Source organism: Microcaecilia unicolor, chromosome 8 (genome assembly GCF_901765095.1).
Source record: "Microcaecilia unicolor chromosome 8, aMicUni1.1, whole genome shotgun sequence".
Classification (NCBI taxonomy): Eukaryota; Metazoa; Chordata; class Amphibia; order Gymnophiona; family Siphonopidae; genus Microcaecilia; species Microcaecilia unicolor.
In genome coordinates, this window is record NC_044038.1 from 73,297,133 (window position 1) to 73,313,094 (window position 15,962).

The following is a 15,962-nucleotide window of genomic DNA, read 5'->3' on the forward strand; positions in this document are numbered from 1 at the left end:
AAAGCCCTAGGACCAGATGGTTATAGAGCTGAATTCTACAAAATGTTGCTGCCAGATATTCAACAACTATTGGTGCACTTGTTTAACCTATTTATAGAGCACCAGGATTTTCCTCGCTACGTATTGCGGAAGGTAAAATTATGTATCATACCTGATAATTTTCTTTCCATTAATCATAGCTGATCAATCCATAGACTGGTGGGTTGTGTCCATCTACCAGCAGGTGGAGATAGAGAGCAATCCTTTTGCCTCCCTATATGTGGTCATGTGTTGCCGGAAACTCTTCAGTATGTCGATATCCAAGCTCCATCCGCAGGACTCAGCACTTAGAGAATTACACCCACAAAGGGACACTCTGCCCAGCTCACCACCGCCGAAACGGGGGAGGGGAATTAACCCAGCTCATCCCCACACAAGTGGGGGAGGGGAATCCGTCCAGCTCATCCCCGCGGAGCGGGGGAGGGACACCACACCCGCCGATGCGGGGGGGATCTGGCTTATCCTGCAACCGCAACCGCAAGAGGAGCTGACTGACCCTAACACCGCCGAAGCGGGAGGGGTACAAAGCTGCCCTACAGCCGCACGAAGCGGGAGGGAGCGCCGGCAGAATTTATGTCTCAATCCAGCCCCGAAAAACGGAGGGGAGAGGAATGCAGCAGCTCACTGTAACACAAACTTGTCTCAACTCTTGAAGAATCCAATTGAAAAAACTTGAACACGAAGTCCTCCTGAACAGGAACTGAAGACTAAACTTGAACCTGAAATACAACCAGAATATAAACAGTACAGATATCTGGGAGGGGCTATGGATTGATCAGCTATGATTAATGGAAAGAAAATTATCAGGTATGATACATAATTTTACCTTCCATATCATCATGCTGATCAATCCATAGACTGGTGGGATGTACCGAAGCAGTACTCACCCAGGGCGGGACATTGAAATCCCTGACCGCAACACTGAAGCTCCAAACCGGGCCTCCGCCCGAGCAGCCACAGTCAAGCGGTAATGCCTGGAGAAGGTATGGGCTGATGCCCAAGTTGCCGCCTTGCAAATTTCTTCCAAGGAGACGGACCCGGCCTCTGCCATCGAGGCCGCCTGAGCTCTAGTGGAGTGAGCCTTCAGCTGGATAGGCGGCACCTTCCCCGCGGCCACATAAGCCGCTGCAATGGCTTCCTTAACCCATCTTGCCACTGTAGGCTTAGCAGCCTGCAGACCCTTACGAGGACCTGCAAACAGGACAAACAGATGATCCGATTTCCGGAAATCATTGGTCACTTCCAAGTATCTGATGATGACTCGTCTCACATCCAGATATTTGAGAGCAGAGTATTCCTCTGGGTAGTCCTCCCTACGAAAGGAAGGGAGACAGAGCTGCTGATTCACATGAAAGCGAGAAACAATCTTGGGCAGGAAGGAAGGTACTGTGTGAATAGTCACTCCTGCCTCAGTGAACTGCAGAAAAGGCTCTCGACATGAGAGTGCCTGGAGCTCGGAAACTCTTCTGGCTGAAGTGATAGCCACCAAAAGACTGCTTTCAACGTCAGGTCTTTCAGAGATGCCCTCGACAAGGGTTCAAAAGGCGGCTTCTGCAAGGCTCTTAGCACCAGGTTGAGATTCCACGCAGGCACCACTGAGTGCAGAGGAGGGCGCAGGTGATTAACTCCCTTGAGAAAACGTACCACATCTGGCTGCGAAGCCAGGGAAGCACCCTTCAGGCGGCCCTGAAACAAGCCAGAGCCGCTACCTGGACTTTAAGGGAACTGAGCGACAGGCCTTTCTCCAGACCTTCTTGCAGGAACACCAGCACAGAAGAAATTGGAGCAGTGAAGGGAGAAAGTGAGCCTGCTTCACACCACGCTGCAAAGGTACGCCAAACCCTGGCGTAAGCAGTAGAAGTAGAGCGCTTCCTCGCTCTCAGCATAGTGGCGATGACCTTGTCTGAGAAGCCCTTCTTCCTCAGACGCTGCCGCTCAATAGCCAGGCCGTAAGCCCAAAGGGGGAGGGATCCTCCATCACCACGGGACCCTGATGCAACAGGCCCTGCTCCACTGGCAGCCGCAGAGGGTCGTCCACTGAGAGCCTGATCAAGTCCGCATACCAGGGACGTCTGGGCCAGTCCGGACCCACCAGGATTATCCGGCCCGGATGCTTTGCCACCCGGTCTAGTACCCTGCCCAACATGGGCCAGGGCGGGAACACATAGAGAAGCTCTTGTGTCGGCCACTGTTGGAGAAGAGCATCTACTCCCAGAGATCGAGGGTCCCGTCCTCTGCTGAAAAAGCGCGGCACTTGGCAATTGGCCGATGACGCCATCAGATCTAGGCTCGGCTGGCCCCAGCGCTTCGTGATGTCCAAGAACGCCTGAGCCGATAACTGCCACTCTCCGGGATCCAAGGTATGGCGACTGAGAAAGTCCGCCTTGACATTCATGACTCCGGCAATGTGGGCCGCTGACAGCTGTTCCAGGTTCGCTTCCGCCCACTGGCATAGATTCATGGCTTCCTTGGCTAGAGGGGCGCTCTTGGTACCTCCCTGGCGGTTGACATAGGCCACAGCCGTGGCATTGTCCGACAGGACCCGTACTGGCTTCAACGCCAGTACCGGGAGGAACTCCAAAAGCGCCAATCGAATGGCTCTGAGTTCCAGGAGGTTGATAGACCACTTTGCCTCTGCAGGAGACCAGAGCCCCTGCGCTGTCCTTCCCAAGCAGTGGGCTCCCCAGCCCGTCAAAGAGGCGTCCGTCGTGACGACAATCCACTCCGGGGTCACAAGAGGCATCCCTGCAGACAACTTGTCTGTCTTCAGCCACCAGCTCAGCGCCTTGCGCACTGCTGGGTCCAAGGGAAGGCGCACAGCATAATCCTCCGACACCGGAGTCCAGCGCTGCAGCAGAGAGTGTTGTAGTGGTCTCATATGAGCCCTGGCCCAGGGCACTACTTCCATCGTGGCCGTCATAGAGCCCAACAGATGCACATAGTCCCAAGCCCGAAGCGGAGAGGCTACTAGGAACTGGTCCACCTGAGCCTGAAGTTTGACAATCCGATTGTCCGGCAGGAACACTCTGCCCACTTGGGTGTTGAATCGAACTCCCAGATACTCCAGGGACTGAGTCGGGCGCAGCTGGCTTTTCTCCCAGTTGATGATCCACCCCAGGGAGCTCAAAAGAGCAATCACCTGGTCCACAGCTTTGCCGCACTCTGCATAAGAGGGGGCTCAGATCAACCAGTCGTCCAGATAAGGATGGACTTGTACTCCTTCCTTTCGCAGGAAGGCCGCGATGACCACCATTACTTTGGAGAAGGTCCGCGGAGCAATAGCCAACCCGAACGGGAGGGCTCTGAACTGGAAGTGTCGGCCCAGGACTGCAAAACGCAGAAAGCGTTGAGGAGGAGGCCAGATGGGAATATGCAAGTACGCTTCCTTGATGTTCAAGGATGCCAGGAACTCCCCTGCCTTCACTGCCGCTATAACAGAGCGGAGAGTCTCCATGCGAAAGTGCCGAACTTTCAAGGCCCGATTGACCCCTTTGAGGTCGAGGATAGGCCGTACAGAACCTCCTTTCTTTGGTACCACAAAGTAAATGGAGTAACGTCCCTTGCCAAGCTGATTTTCTGGCACCGGAACGACCGCACCCAGGCGGATCAGATTGTCCAAGGTCTGCTGCACTGCCACAGCTTTGACCGGAGACTTGCAGGGAGAGAGTACAAACCCGTCTCTTAAGGGTCGGCAGAACTCTAGCTTGTAGCCGTCTCTGATGACTTCCAGCACCCAAGCGTCTGAAGTTACCCTGGTCCACTTGCCCAGAAACGAGGACAGGCGTCCTCCAATCTGCACTGGGCCATGGACCAGGACCCCGTCATTGGGTACGAGACCCTGGGGGAGGACCGGAGGGCGCACCTCCGGGACGGCGGTCTATGCGAAAGGAATGCTGCTTGGGGGAGAAGTTCCTCTTGAAGGAAGAGGGGGCAGAGGAGCCCGACTTGCCCGGGCGGTACCGACGGGCTTCCTGAAACCGTCCTCTGGAGATACCGGGGCGAGCACTGGCCCAAGCCCTGACCTCTGGTAACCTCTTGCCCTTAGACGTGCCGAGATCGGTCACAATTTTGTCCAGCTCGACCCCAAAGAGCAGCTTGCCTTTAAAAGGCAACTTAGCCAGGCAGGACTTAGAGGCGTGGTCAGCGGACCAATGTTTCAGCCAAAGCCACCGCCGCGCAGAGACTGTCTGAGCCATACCTTTAGCCGAGGCTCTCAAGACATCATACAGTAAGTCTGCCAAATAAGCCAAGCCCGATTCCAGGGCCAGCCAATCAGCCCTCAAGGAAGGATCCGAGGGGGAAGCCCGCTGCACAATCGTCAGGCACGCCCTAGCCACATAGGAGCTGCAAACTGAGGCCTGCAAACTTAAGGCAGCCGCCTCGAAGGACGACCTTAAGGCCGCCTCCAATCTTCTGTCTTGGGCGTCCTTTAGGGCCGTGCCACCTTCCACCGGCAACGCCGTTTTCTTAGTCACCGCAGTGATTAAAGAATTCACAGTAGGCCAAAGAAAGGCCTCCCGTTCACTTTCAGGCAGAGGAGCGACATAGCCCTAGCCACTTTCAGGCTCGCTTCCGGGACATCCCATTGAGCCGAAATGAAGGTGTGCATGGCATCATGCACGTGGAAGGTTCTAGGCGGGCGCTTCGTCCCCAGCATAATGGCGGAGCCAACAGGGGCTGAGGGAGAGACGTCCTCTGGAGAGGAAATCTTCAAAATGCTCATGGCCTGCGCTAACAGGTTGGGCAAATCCTCCGAGCGAAAGATCCGTGCTGCAGAGGGGTCATCCGCTCCATCCGAGCGGGAATCCGTCTCCTCCAAGGAATCCCCAAAGGACCGTTGGGAGAACTCAGATACGCTGCCCTCATCTACATCAGATGAAACAGAGTCCTCTAAGGCCTGGGAATCCACCCGAGGGCGTTTACTTCTGGGGGCCTCAACCCCTTTATCGGATAAGGGAGAAGGGGCAGCGTTTTGCATAAGGAAGGCCTGATGCAGCAGCAAAATAAACTCGGGGGAGAAACCCCCCAGACTGTGCACTTCAGCAGCCTGGGCCACAGCCCTAGACGCACCCTCAACCGGCGCTCGCAAGAGCGGGGGAGAAACATGCTGCGCATCCAAGATGGCGTCCGGCGCGACACTCCGCGGAGCCGAGCGGGAAGAACGGCGTTTAACTTTAGCCGTCGCCCAAATCAAGGGCGGCCATGGCATTAACGTCTCCCAGCTCAAGGGCGGCCCAAGAAGAAGCCGTCCGAGCAGCGTGGCCGGCGAAGATGGCGGAGGCGAGCAGCGGGGGATGGGCGTTTATGGCGGGAAAAACCGCCGCACCGGAGGAAGACCCGGGACACTGACCGGCCTCCGAACTGACACCCAACAAGGGCGAGTCAGACTTTAAGACCCCCGCATCCCCGCTAGAAGTGCACACGCGGTCCGGGGAGCGATTCTTCGCGCCCTCGCCCTCCGACGCCATAGGCCACGTGGAGATCGATCGGGGAACCCCCTGCCCACTATAAAAAGGTAAAAATTACCTGCTTCTCGCTCCGAGCTGTAACGACCTGGTGTCCCAGTGAGTAGCTGCAATAAACATTTAAATAAACGTCGAAATAAACGCCCTTAAGGACGTTCAAAATTTTTTTTTTTTTTAACGGAGCCAGCGGGAGGGGGGAGAAAAGGAGGGACCTGGCACCACCAGGTTTGCACTTGCTCAAGAAGAGCCCTCAACCCCAGGTACTCAACAAAACCTAAAAATTAGGCTTGGAGACCTAGCCAGAGCTGCTGCTGTGTGTGACCACCACCTGCTGAGATAGAGAACATACTGAGGAGTTTCCGGCAGCACATGACCACATATAGGGAGGCAAAAGGATTGCTCTCTATCTCCACCTGCTGGTAGATGGACACAACCCACCAGTCTATGGATTGATCAGCATGATGATATGGAAACAGTAGTTTTTCCAAAGCCAGGGAAAGATCCTACCCTTCCTGACTCATACAGACCAATTTCATTGATAGGATGCAAAGCGAAATTTTTGGCCGGGATTATGACCACATGTTTAGCGAACATCTTGCCTTCAGTGATAGCGGAGCCTCAGGTGGGTTTTATTCGTGGAAGACAAGTAGTTAAGAACATTCGTACTATTTTGGCCTTGTTAGAGCAAATACAGGAGACAAAAGCTCACACACTTCTAATTAGTTTTGATAGGATCATTTGGGGATTTTTGTTTGCAGTGCTAAGAGGATATGGAATTGAAGGGTATTTTGAGCAAGTTATTCGGACATTATATAGTAGCCCAGAAGCAAGGGTAATGGTCAATGGACAGACTTCAGATTCATTCCCCGTTTTGAGGGGCACTCGGCAGGGATGCACATTATCTCCGTTACTGTTTGCTCTAACTTTAGATCCTCTGATTAGGGAAATAATGAACAACTCAGAAATTAGGGAGATTCACTTGAGTAAGTTTGAGTTTAAGGTATCGGTCTTTGCTGACGACCTGTTAGTGCACTTGTCATCTCCTAATCGGTCCCTCCCGGTGCTTTTAGAAAGCTTCACCAAGTACGGAGCCGTCTCTGGGTTCCGTCTAAACATGCATAAATCGGAGGGGTTACCAACATGTCCGGAGGTTCGTACACAATGGAGGGAGTATTTCCGCTGAAGTGGGCTTCGGGGAACTTCCAGTATTTGGGCATCGAGTTAACTAGTAATACTAGGAGTCTCTATAGAGTCAATGTTGATAAGTTACTATATACTACTAGGCAGCAGTTGATGATTTGGCATGATCTGCTGCTTTCTCTCAGTGGAAGAATTGGTTTATATCGCAGGATTGTATTTCCTCAATGGCTATATGTGCTACCCGTTTATCTACTGCAAAAGGATCTTCGGAAACTTCACCGAATGCTTGTGCATTTTTGTTGGAATGGGAAAAAAACCTAAAAGTCCGTTAGAGAAATTACATGGTCATTGGAGGCTAGGAGGTCTAGGGTTGCCTAATATTCAAATGTATAATATGGCATGTTTGTTGAGACACCTGGCAGACTGGGTGCTTGGCACGGATTATTATACGAATTGGACCCTAGAAAAATAATTATTTCTACCATTACGTTCGCAATATCTATTACACGCAGCGCAGCAAGACTTGCCATCAAACCTGAAGAAACATGTTCTTTTAAAGTCAATGAGATAGGCTTGGAATTTTGTGTTGTGTTTATTAAAAAAAAAAAAAAAACAAGAGAGCCCAGATGCACAGATTTCTTTCCTTTGGTGGGGAATTTGGATTTTGAGCCGGGTCAAGATAAAGGGATATTTCATAAATGGGCTTGGCAAGAAATATTCTATGTAGCAGATTTACTGCAGGAAGATGGCACTCTGACACCATTTGACATCTTAAATGAAGAATATAATGCCACATCCATTAAACATATTTGCTTACTCACAGGTGGCACATTACGTCAAATCTGTTATGTTGAGATGCTCAAGAGGGACATACATATCGTTGGAACAATTTTTCCGACCGCCGAACCAAGTTAATATCACGGTAGCCAGCCTTTATAAAGCTATAATGCATATTTTCCCTCGTAAAGATTATACAAAGCTGGTACAGAGATGGCAATTGGATTATGGGTGTTGTATTAGAGAAGGGGAGGTCCTACGGTTGATTTAGCAGATCCCACAGTATGTACATAATGCTACATATAGAGATCTTTTGTCTCTCCGCGGCAGGCGTATCATGCAGGGTGCCGAGATGTTCAACAATGTGCTAAGTGTGGGGATCCTAATGCAACATTGGCTCATGCCCTGTGGTACTGTCCAGCTATTCAGAGATATTGGAACCAAATAATTGGATATTGGGAGCGTATACTGCATAAACGAATTATCGCCACTCCGGAGATTATTATATTTGGTCCGGTAGAGCACAATATTACACTCTTACAGAAATAACACATATTTATTTATAAAGCAGCAGTGGTGGGGAACAAATGCATTCTTCAATGTTGGACTCAAGATAACGCTCCTAGATTTTGGGCTTGGAAGAATGCGTTTCATAATTTGCTGCTTATGGAAGCAAGGGATGCAGAGATGACCTTAACACGAAAGAAACAATTTTGGTCCATTTGGAAGCCATATATAATGGTGTTATCACCAAGAGTACGTGGAGGGGCATAATTGAACGAAAACGTCTATCTCCATGGGCGTTTATCTCCGAGAATGGGTCCGTGAAGGGGCGGACCGAACCGTATTTTCGAAAAAAATAGACGTCCATGTTTTATTCGACAATTTGTGAGCTGGGCGTTTTTGTTTTTCAGTGATAATGGAAAATGAAAGCGCCCAGCTCAAAAACGAATAAATGCAAGGCATTTGTTCGTGGGAGGGCCAGGAGTCGTAGTGCACTGGTCCCCCTCACATGCCAGGACACTAACCGGGTACCCTAGGGGGCACTTTTACAAAAACAAAAAAAAAAGGTAAAAGAGCTCCCAGGTGCATAGCACCCTTCCCTTGTGTGTTGAGCCCCCCAAATCCCCCTCAAAACCCACTGCCCACAAGTCTACACCATTACTATAGCCCTAAGGGGTGAAGGGGGGCACCTACATGTGGGTACAGTGGGTTTGGGGGGGGGGGTTGGACGACTAAGCATTAAGCAGCACAATTGTAACAGGTGGGGGGGGGGATGGGCCTGGGTCCACCTGTCTGAAGTCCACTGCACCCCCTAACAACTGCTCCAGGGACCTGCATACTGCTGCCAGGGAGGTGGGTATGACATTTGAGGGTGAAAATAAAAAGTTGTGAAACATCATTTTTTGTGGCAGGAAGGGGTTAGTGACCACTGGGGGAGTCAGGGGAGGTCATTCCCGATTCCCTCTGGTGGTAATCTGGTCATTTAGGGCACTTTTTGGGGCCTTATTCGTGAAAAAACAGGGTCCAGGAAAAGTGCCCTAAATTCTAGCTACAAACGCATACTTTTTTTCCATTATCGGCGAAAGGCGCCCATCTCTGTTCGGGTGATAACCAAGCCCCAGTCCCGCCTTCACCACGCCTCCGACACGCCCCCGTCAACTTTGTACGCTTCCGCGATGGAGTGCAGTTGAAAACGTCCAAGTTCGGCTTTCGATTATACCGCGTTATTCGTTTTTGGGAGATAAACGTCTATCTCCCGATTTAGGTCGCAATATAGGCGTTTTTGTCTTTCGATTATAAGTTGGATAGTCTTCTTTTGAACCAGCTCTCTCTGTGATGTGCAAGGAAGGGGGGGGGATAGATCTTGGACGAGAACATTATGGGGGAAGAGTGGTCTGGATGGAGATATAGGATGTGCAATTTTTTCCATCCAGTTAATACTGATATTGGGTCATTTGCTTTAGAGGTATAACAGCACTCTCTCCCAGTAATAGATGAGATGCTGCTTCTGGATGAGGGGGGTTGGGAACGGGTGGGGGGAGAAAATATATAAGGACATGTTTAACTACTTACATAGAATTGAAAGTTCCTCAGTTGTTAGATAAGGAGTAGACACAATAAAGAATTGCTAAATCTGGATGACGAAATGGTCATATGAACGTATCAGTTTTGAGTTTGGATGATGCTTGTATTATTAGCATTTATAGTATACTTCAATTCTGGTCAACAATAAAATATTTACATAAAAGTGTTGAAAACTAAATATAAAGAAGGAAACATCAGAAAACAGGAGATCAAGAAAGGATTGTAGCTTATTCAGTAAGATGAGCACAGTTGGGAAGTTATTACAGGCAGTGTGTTTCAAATGTTGAACATAGAGGGGTGGAGGTGAGGATAAAATATTAAAAAGTTTGATGATGGAAGGTATCACTTGTCTTTACCGAATATGTGCTCATATGTGAATCTTTGTACATTCATATTGTGGATGTGTTTCTTTTGAACTGTCTTCAATAAAAATGTTGAAACAAACTCTTTCTTCCGTAAATGGCGCAGTATCCACTCCATACCCAGATATTCCCTAAGCAAACCGTGGTCCTTCTCTAGGATTTTCCTCCGTGAAGACTGAAGTAATTGTTTAGCACATTCGCTTTATCCTCCTCACTCTCCACATAACCATTCTCATTATCTTTCAGTCTCGCAATTCCATTCCTATGTTTTCTCCTTTCTCCAATATATCTGAAAAAGGTCTTGCCACCTCTCTTTACATGTTTAGCCATTTTTTCTTATGCTTGCGCTAGCCGTATTTCCCTCTTCGCTTCTTTGTTCCAGGACAAATTCAAACTCCACATGAGCTGGGCCAAATACTATCTAGTCCAAACCTGTTACCAATCTCCCCCCTCCCAAAAAAATCACTTCCATCATCCAATTCCGAAGCGACAAAAAGAAAAAAAATTGTTCATGCGCAAAAACTATGCCGATCTCCAAGATAATATTCGCACTACTCCAATTCTTCAAATGTCACTTGCTTCAACAGGAGATTGTAACCAACTTGTATGGAGAAAATCTTATAAAATCACATTACTCTGTGAATAAAATCACGCAGTCTTCAAAAAATCTTCAACAAATTGATGGGGGTGTACCAAGAACAATTCAGGTATATATAAAAGAGGTGTGTATAGGTATATTGATTATTATCAACAAAAACTAATAATAATATGCATGAGAAAGATTTGCATGCCCTCTGCATCTATTGTATTGAGACCTCTTTCATGTTTCATTATGGATATTCTGAAATCCTGGTCTACTTCTAGCCCTATGTCAGAACTTGGACAAGCTTAGCCTAGTGCACCTGATACCCTGTATCTCGGTTATAAATGCAGAAGGCAAGCCTTCTCCAAACACAGAATAGAAACTGAAATATGCAGATAACAACTGAACAACTGCTAACTCCCTCTAGCGCCTGCGTTTGCTTCTTACCATCGTTACAAAAATCAGATTTCTTGCAGTGCAACACTGGAGAAAGAGAACCACATTTCTTCCTGAACTGTATAAGAATCCAAAAATATCCAAGAGACATTTCCCAAAACCAAAATCAAAGACTTCCTTCAAAACAATGTGCAGGAAAAGCGTTGTACAATCCTTGAGGAAACAGCAGCTATACCAACAAAGTCATGTGTTCCAATACCACGCCAAAAACAACATGGGCCAGCACCAGACCCTAGGAATTGCAATCCTGTACTGCGTGCTCTCATTTTATTATTAAGAAGATAATTATATAGCCGTCCCCTCTTTTATTTAACCTTTATGTATTACTTTACAACACAGGTACAAACTTGTCATATCAATAACATTTCCTTCTGAGAGTCAAACAGAGGGAGGAGCGAGACAGTGCTGGAATTCAAGAAAATCCCCCGAGGGCCCTTCCATACTGCATTTCATTTTCATAAAAATAGATTCATAGATTAAAAATTTCAGTTTATACTGCTTTTACGATGGTTACTCTGTCTGTCCCCCTCCCCCCGAAAAAAAAAAAAAAAACCAAACAAAAAAATCAACATTGAAAAGGGAGTGAGAGATCTAATGAGCAACAAAATAAAGATAGAAGAGGGAAGGTGAAGAGACAGAAGAAAGCCTGAGGAAGAGAGGAGAAACAGGAGGTACACAGCACAGGAAGAGAGAGGAGAACAAATGACGACAGACAAAGCGAGCAACCAAGAAAGAGAACAAAAAGCGATCACAAGTTCGTGAGAAACTAGAAGTTGTACAAATAGTGAGCAGCACCTGTGAGGACCGTGGGGAGGAAGAGAAGGCCGAAGAGAATCAGCAGCATGTCTACAGATCTTGCTCTGTTTGGCTCCGTGTTGTCTTCCGATCTTTGCTCTTTTATTTTTTAGTTACTTCCTTGTGTAGGGATGAAAAAAGGCAGCTGAAAGCAAAGAAGCACAACAAGCTGCGATGCGAAGCGAGGAGGGATAGGGAGATAGGCACGGAGGAGGAGGGGGTCGGGGCGGTTCTCTTCCTGGCTCCGCCCCTTCCGATCAATCTTTTTTATGTCTGTTCTTCTCTCTGTTGTGTTGAAGTTACTTGGTTCAAATTTTTGTGCGGCGAGGCTCAGTAGTTTTTCACTTATGAACTCTATAAATTTTATTGTTTTATCATTGCAGGTTGTACATTTCTCCTATTTTAAACAAAGTTGATATATTACTGTGGACTGGCAGAAGTGCAATAAAAGAAAAGTGCAGTGTGGGTGGGACGGGCTTATAAGGGTTATGATGGCTTACAACAGAACGGGGTTTTCGATTTCCTAACTGTTAATATTGAAGCGGGACTTTAGGGGTCCTGCTAGCTTTCCGTCTTGGGAACTGGGGGATCCCCACTTACTGTTATAACCATAAATTGCCCTTTTTAGGGACGCAGAATTCTGCCGAGTCTAGATCCAACCAGCTGTAGGATACTTGTAACATCAGATGTATCCGGAAGTACTGAGAGCTTTGTTGGGAAAGAACTCAGGCTCGTAGGCCTTTAGTATTCTTAAAATAAACCTTAAATTGTGCAAAATTAATTGCATTTGTTTTGTAGACAATACGTTGAAAATAAATAGTTTGGAAATGTATAAGTGCATAGCTGGGGTTTCAACCTTTTTCTATGTAAAACTCACTCATAGGAGCCAACTTGGGGGGTGCTTGAGCACCCCCAATATTGAGAATTCCTTGTATGTGTTCAAGGAAGGGTTATTTCCACAGGGTTTAGCACCCCCAATAATTTTTAAAAGTTGGCTCCAATGAGCTCACTCCTATCTCCCAAATTTCAGTGTACAAGCCCAATGCCACAACTCATTCTGCCCTGTTCTCTCCAAAATGATCCGCAACACTTTTTCTCCTATGCCAGAAGATAGCGTGCCTCCTTCCCAGCCCTAAACCTCAAAAGCTCTAGCACCTCCAGTGACCATTCCATCCCCCATTGGCATCCTTTTTCCTACTACATGTCAGTGACACCTCAACCCTTCTTTATTCCTACTGCCTGTGTGCCCCAGTTAAATACCCCTGCTTCAGCCCTCTGGGGGATCATGCAAAATGGTGTGATTTAGTTATGTAGGCACCTAATTGCATAGCTCATACAGTCTAACAGGATAAACTGGGTAAAGACCAGCAGCTCCAGGTGGCAGCACGTGAGGAAGCATCTCAGCCAGGACAAGATACAGCAGCGCACCAGCCAGCCAAGAGGCAACATTCCTGTTAGTTAAGGGGTAGTAAATGTAGTAAGACTTTTCAGTAGAAATGCTTCTAAAACAGAGGATAGTGCAGTTTCTGGAATCCAATGGATTACAGGACCTGAGGCAGTATAGTTGTGCTAGAGGTGACGTTGACAGACTAATCAGATTACAGACATACCAAGTCACATGAATTCAGGCCCCTTCTCCAGCTCATATGCTTAAGTGGCCCGATCTCACACATTGGCACTCTCCCTGCTCCCCAGTGATCTGGCTGTCTTCAGTTTCTTTCCCCTAGTACTCCCCCAGTTTGACATCTTTCACTTTCTGCGCCCCCGAGGTCCTCCAACCTTGTTTGTGCCAACGCTGCAGTGACAAGGCCTCCAACCAGCGTGGAGCCTTTCTTCTGCTGAATCCCGCCTCCTCTGATGCTACTGTCAGTTTCTGAGTCAGGGTGTGGCAGAGGGAAGAAACTGGGTCAGCCATAAGCCTCATCTCTTCAGTGCTATTGGCCACAATTAAGAAAGGAGGATCCCAGGGACAGGGGTGGTGGAGAAAAACAAAGTTACTTACCTGTAACGGGAATTCTTCTAGTACAGCAGGATAAGTCAGCCACATATAGGTGACGTCCTACAATGCTCCCATTGGATGGAAATGCTCTCCAATAGCTCAGAGAGATTTTTTTAAATCCCTTTGAGCATGTGCAGTAGATACCCCTCCCACTTCCTGCCTCAGTCAAACCCTAGCTAGGAGAGGTGAGGTGGGGTGTGTGGCTAACTTATCCTGCTGTCTACAGAGAACTTCCATTACAGGTAAGTAACTTCGTTTTCTCCTAGGACAAGCAGGATGCATCAGCAACATATAGGTGACTTACGAGCCAAGGAGTGTAAGTGGGTACTTGCCACAATGGACTTGAAGTGCTGAGGGAGGATGGTCCATCCCATCAAGATACAGGAAGCAAATTGGAACATATCCTCCCTAGACAGATGAAGCAGAGTAGGTTCAATTGTGGAGCTCCACAGTGTGTTAGGGCTCTAGGGTCCATAGTAGTGGTAGAATGGTGGAACCTGTTTGAGAATCCCCATAGATGACAATGTGAGCGTCCATTAGGTATAAGTCCACTGGGTACATGCTCCTTTGGTATAACATTTGAACTTGACAGTCTGGGTGGGGGCATCGCAAGGCAACAAGACTGACTTGGAAGTACAGGCCTCTTATCTCTGTGATGACTCTACCAGGCATGACCATGCATGAGGTGTCCATAGGGCAAGGAGTAGGGGAGTATAGCGGGAGGCGTAACAGGGAGAGGAGACCCTTGTTGGGGTAATAAGGCTTTATGGTGGCCTTCCTTTATATGGCAAGAAGGACTATGGAGAAGTAAAGCACACTTGCCAATGGAGATATCCAGTCTGTGTGAGGGTTATCGGAAGATGGTGTCAGCAAGGAAGAAGGGCATCATGGTGTGAGGCCCCACTAGAGAGCCTTGTTAGGGTGGTGAGGTTTAAGGGTGAGGAGGGCAGTGGAAAGGTTGGGCTGTAGGAGATTGGGCATGAGGAAATAGTGACCAAATAGAACAGCCGCCCGTAGGGTATGGTCAGAACCGCAATGATTGGCAAATGTGTGTATGGGTGGGTGAACATCTGGCTGAATTGCGTATATCCTCCCCCAGTGTGGAGTGCAGGTCGGCCAAGGTGGTGATCCCTGCTACAATCCCCTTCTCTGATACACAAGAATTATGGCTTGAGCTGTCCAGCAGGACACTGCCCATTTAGATGGCAGGTGTTCTGGTCAGTTTGGACTTTGGACACCATCAGTTGGGAGGATGATTGCATGTGCTTTGTCCAGTCACTGTAGCATTGCACTACGGATGTGTGTGGTTTTGAACCCGCTTACGCAGAGCAAAGCTTGGTTGTTATGGAAAAGCAGATGGTACTTGGGCAAGATGGCCTGATCATAGTAAATGAAATGACGGCAGAAAAAGACCTGCATGGTCCATCCAGTCTGCCCAACAAGACAAACTCATATATGCTACTTTTTGTGTATACCCTACTTTGATTTGTACCTGTCCTCTTCAGGGCACAGACCGTATAAGTCTGCCCAGCACTATCCCCGCCTCCCAACCACCAGCCCCGCCTCCCACCACTGGCTCTGGCACAGACCGTATAAGTCTGCCCAGCACTATCCTCGCCTCCCACCACCGGCTGGCTCTGCCACCCAATCTCGGCTAAGCTCCTTAGGATCCATTCCTTCTGAACAGGATTCCTTTATGTTTATCCCACGCGTGTTTGAATTCTGTTACCGTTTTCATTTCTACCACCTCCCGCGGGAGGGCATTCCAAGCATCCACTACTCTCTCCGTGAAAAAATACTTCCTGACATTTTTCTTGAGTCTGCCCCCCCTTCAATCTCATTTCATGTCCTCTCGTTCTACCACCTTCGCACCTCCAGAAAAGGTTCATTTGCAGATTAATAATTTTCAAATATTTGAACGTCTGTATCATATCACCCCTGTTTCTCCTTTCTTCCAGAGTATACATGTTCAGGTCATCAAGTCTCTCCTCATACATCTTGTAACGCAAATCCGTTACCATTCTCTTAGCTTTTCTTTGCACTGCTTCAATTCTTTTTACATCCTTCGCAAGGTATGGCCTCCAAAACTGAACACAATACTCTAGGTGGGGCCTCGCCAACGACTTATACAGGGGCATCAACACCTTCTTCACGATGGTGTATAGTGGGGAGTCCAGCAGTGTTTGCAGCTCACAAATGCACTGGCACCCTGATAGAAATGTTAAGTAGTAGTAGTAGGCTGGCTCTTTACCATCAAA

At 48.2% G+C, this 15,962-nt stretch overlaps 1 protein-coding gene across 1 annotated transcript in view; it reads right to left on the minus strand.

Annotated features, from left to right (window-relative positions):
• Positions 1-11,907, minus strand: part of LOC115476735 (basal cell adhesion molecule-like) — a 55,085-nt gene extending 43,178 nt beyond the window's left edge. The window contains exon 1 of the mRNA XM_030213292.1: positions 11,706-11,907. Coding sequence (XP_030069152.1) covers positions 11,706-11,754 — 49 coding nt within the window. The 5' untranslated portion in view covers positions 11,755-11,907. The remainder of the gene's footprint in view (positions 1-11,705) is intronic.
• Positions 11,908-15,962: the final 4,055 nt, after the last annotated feature.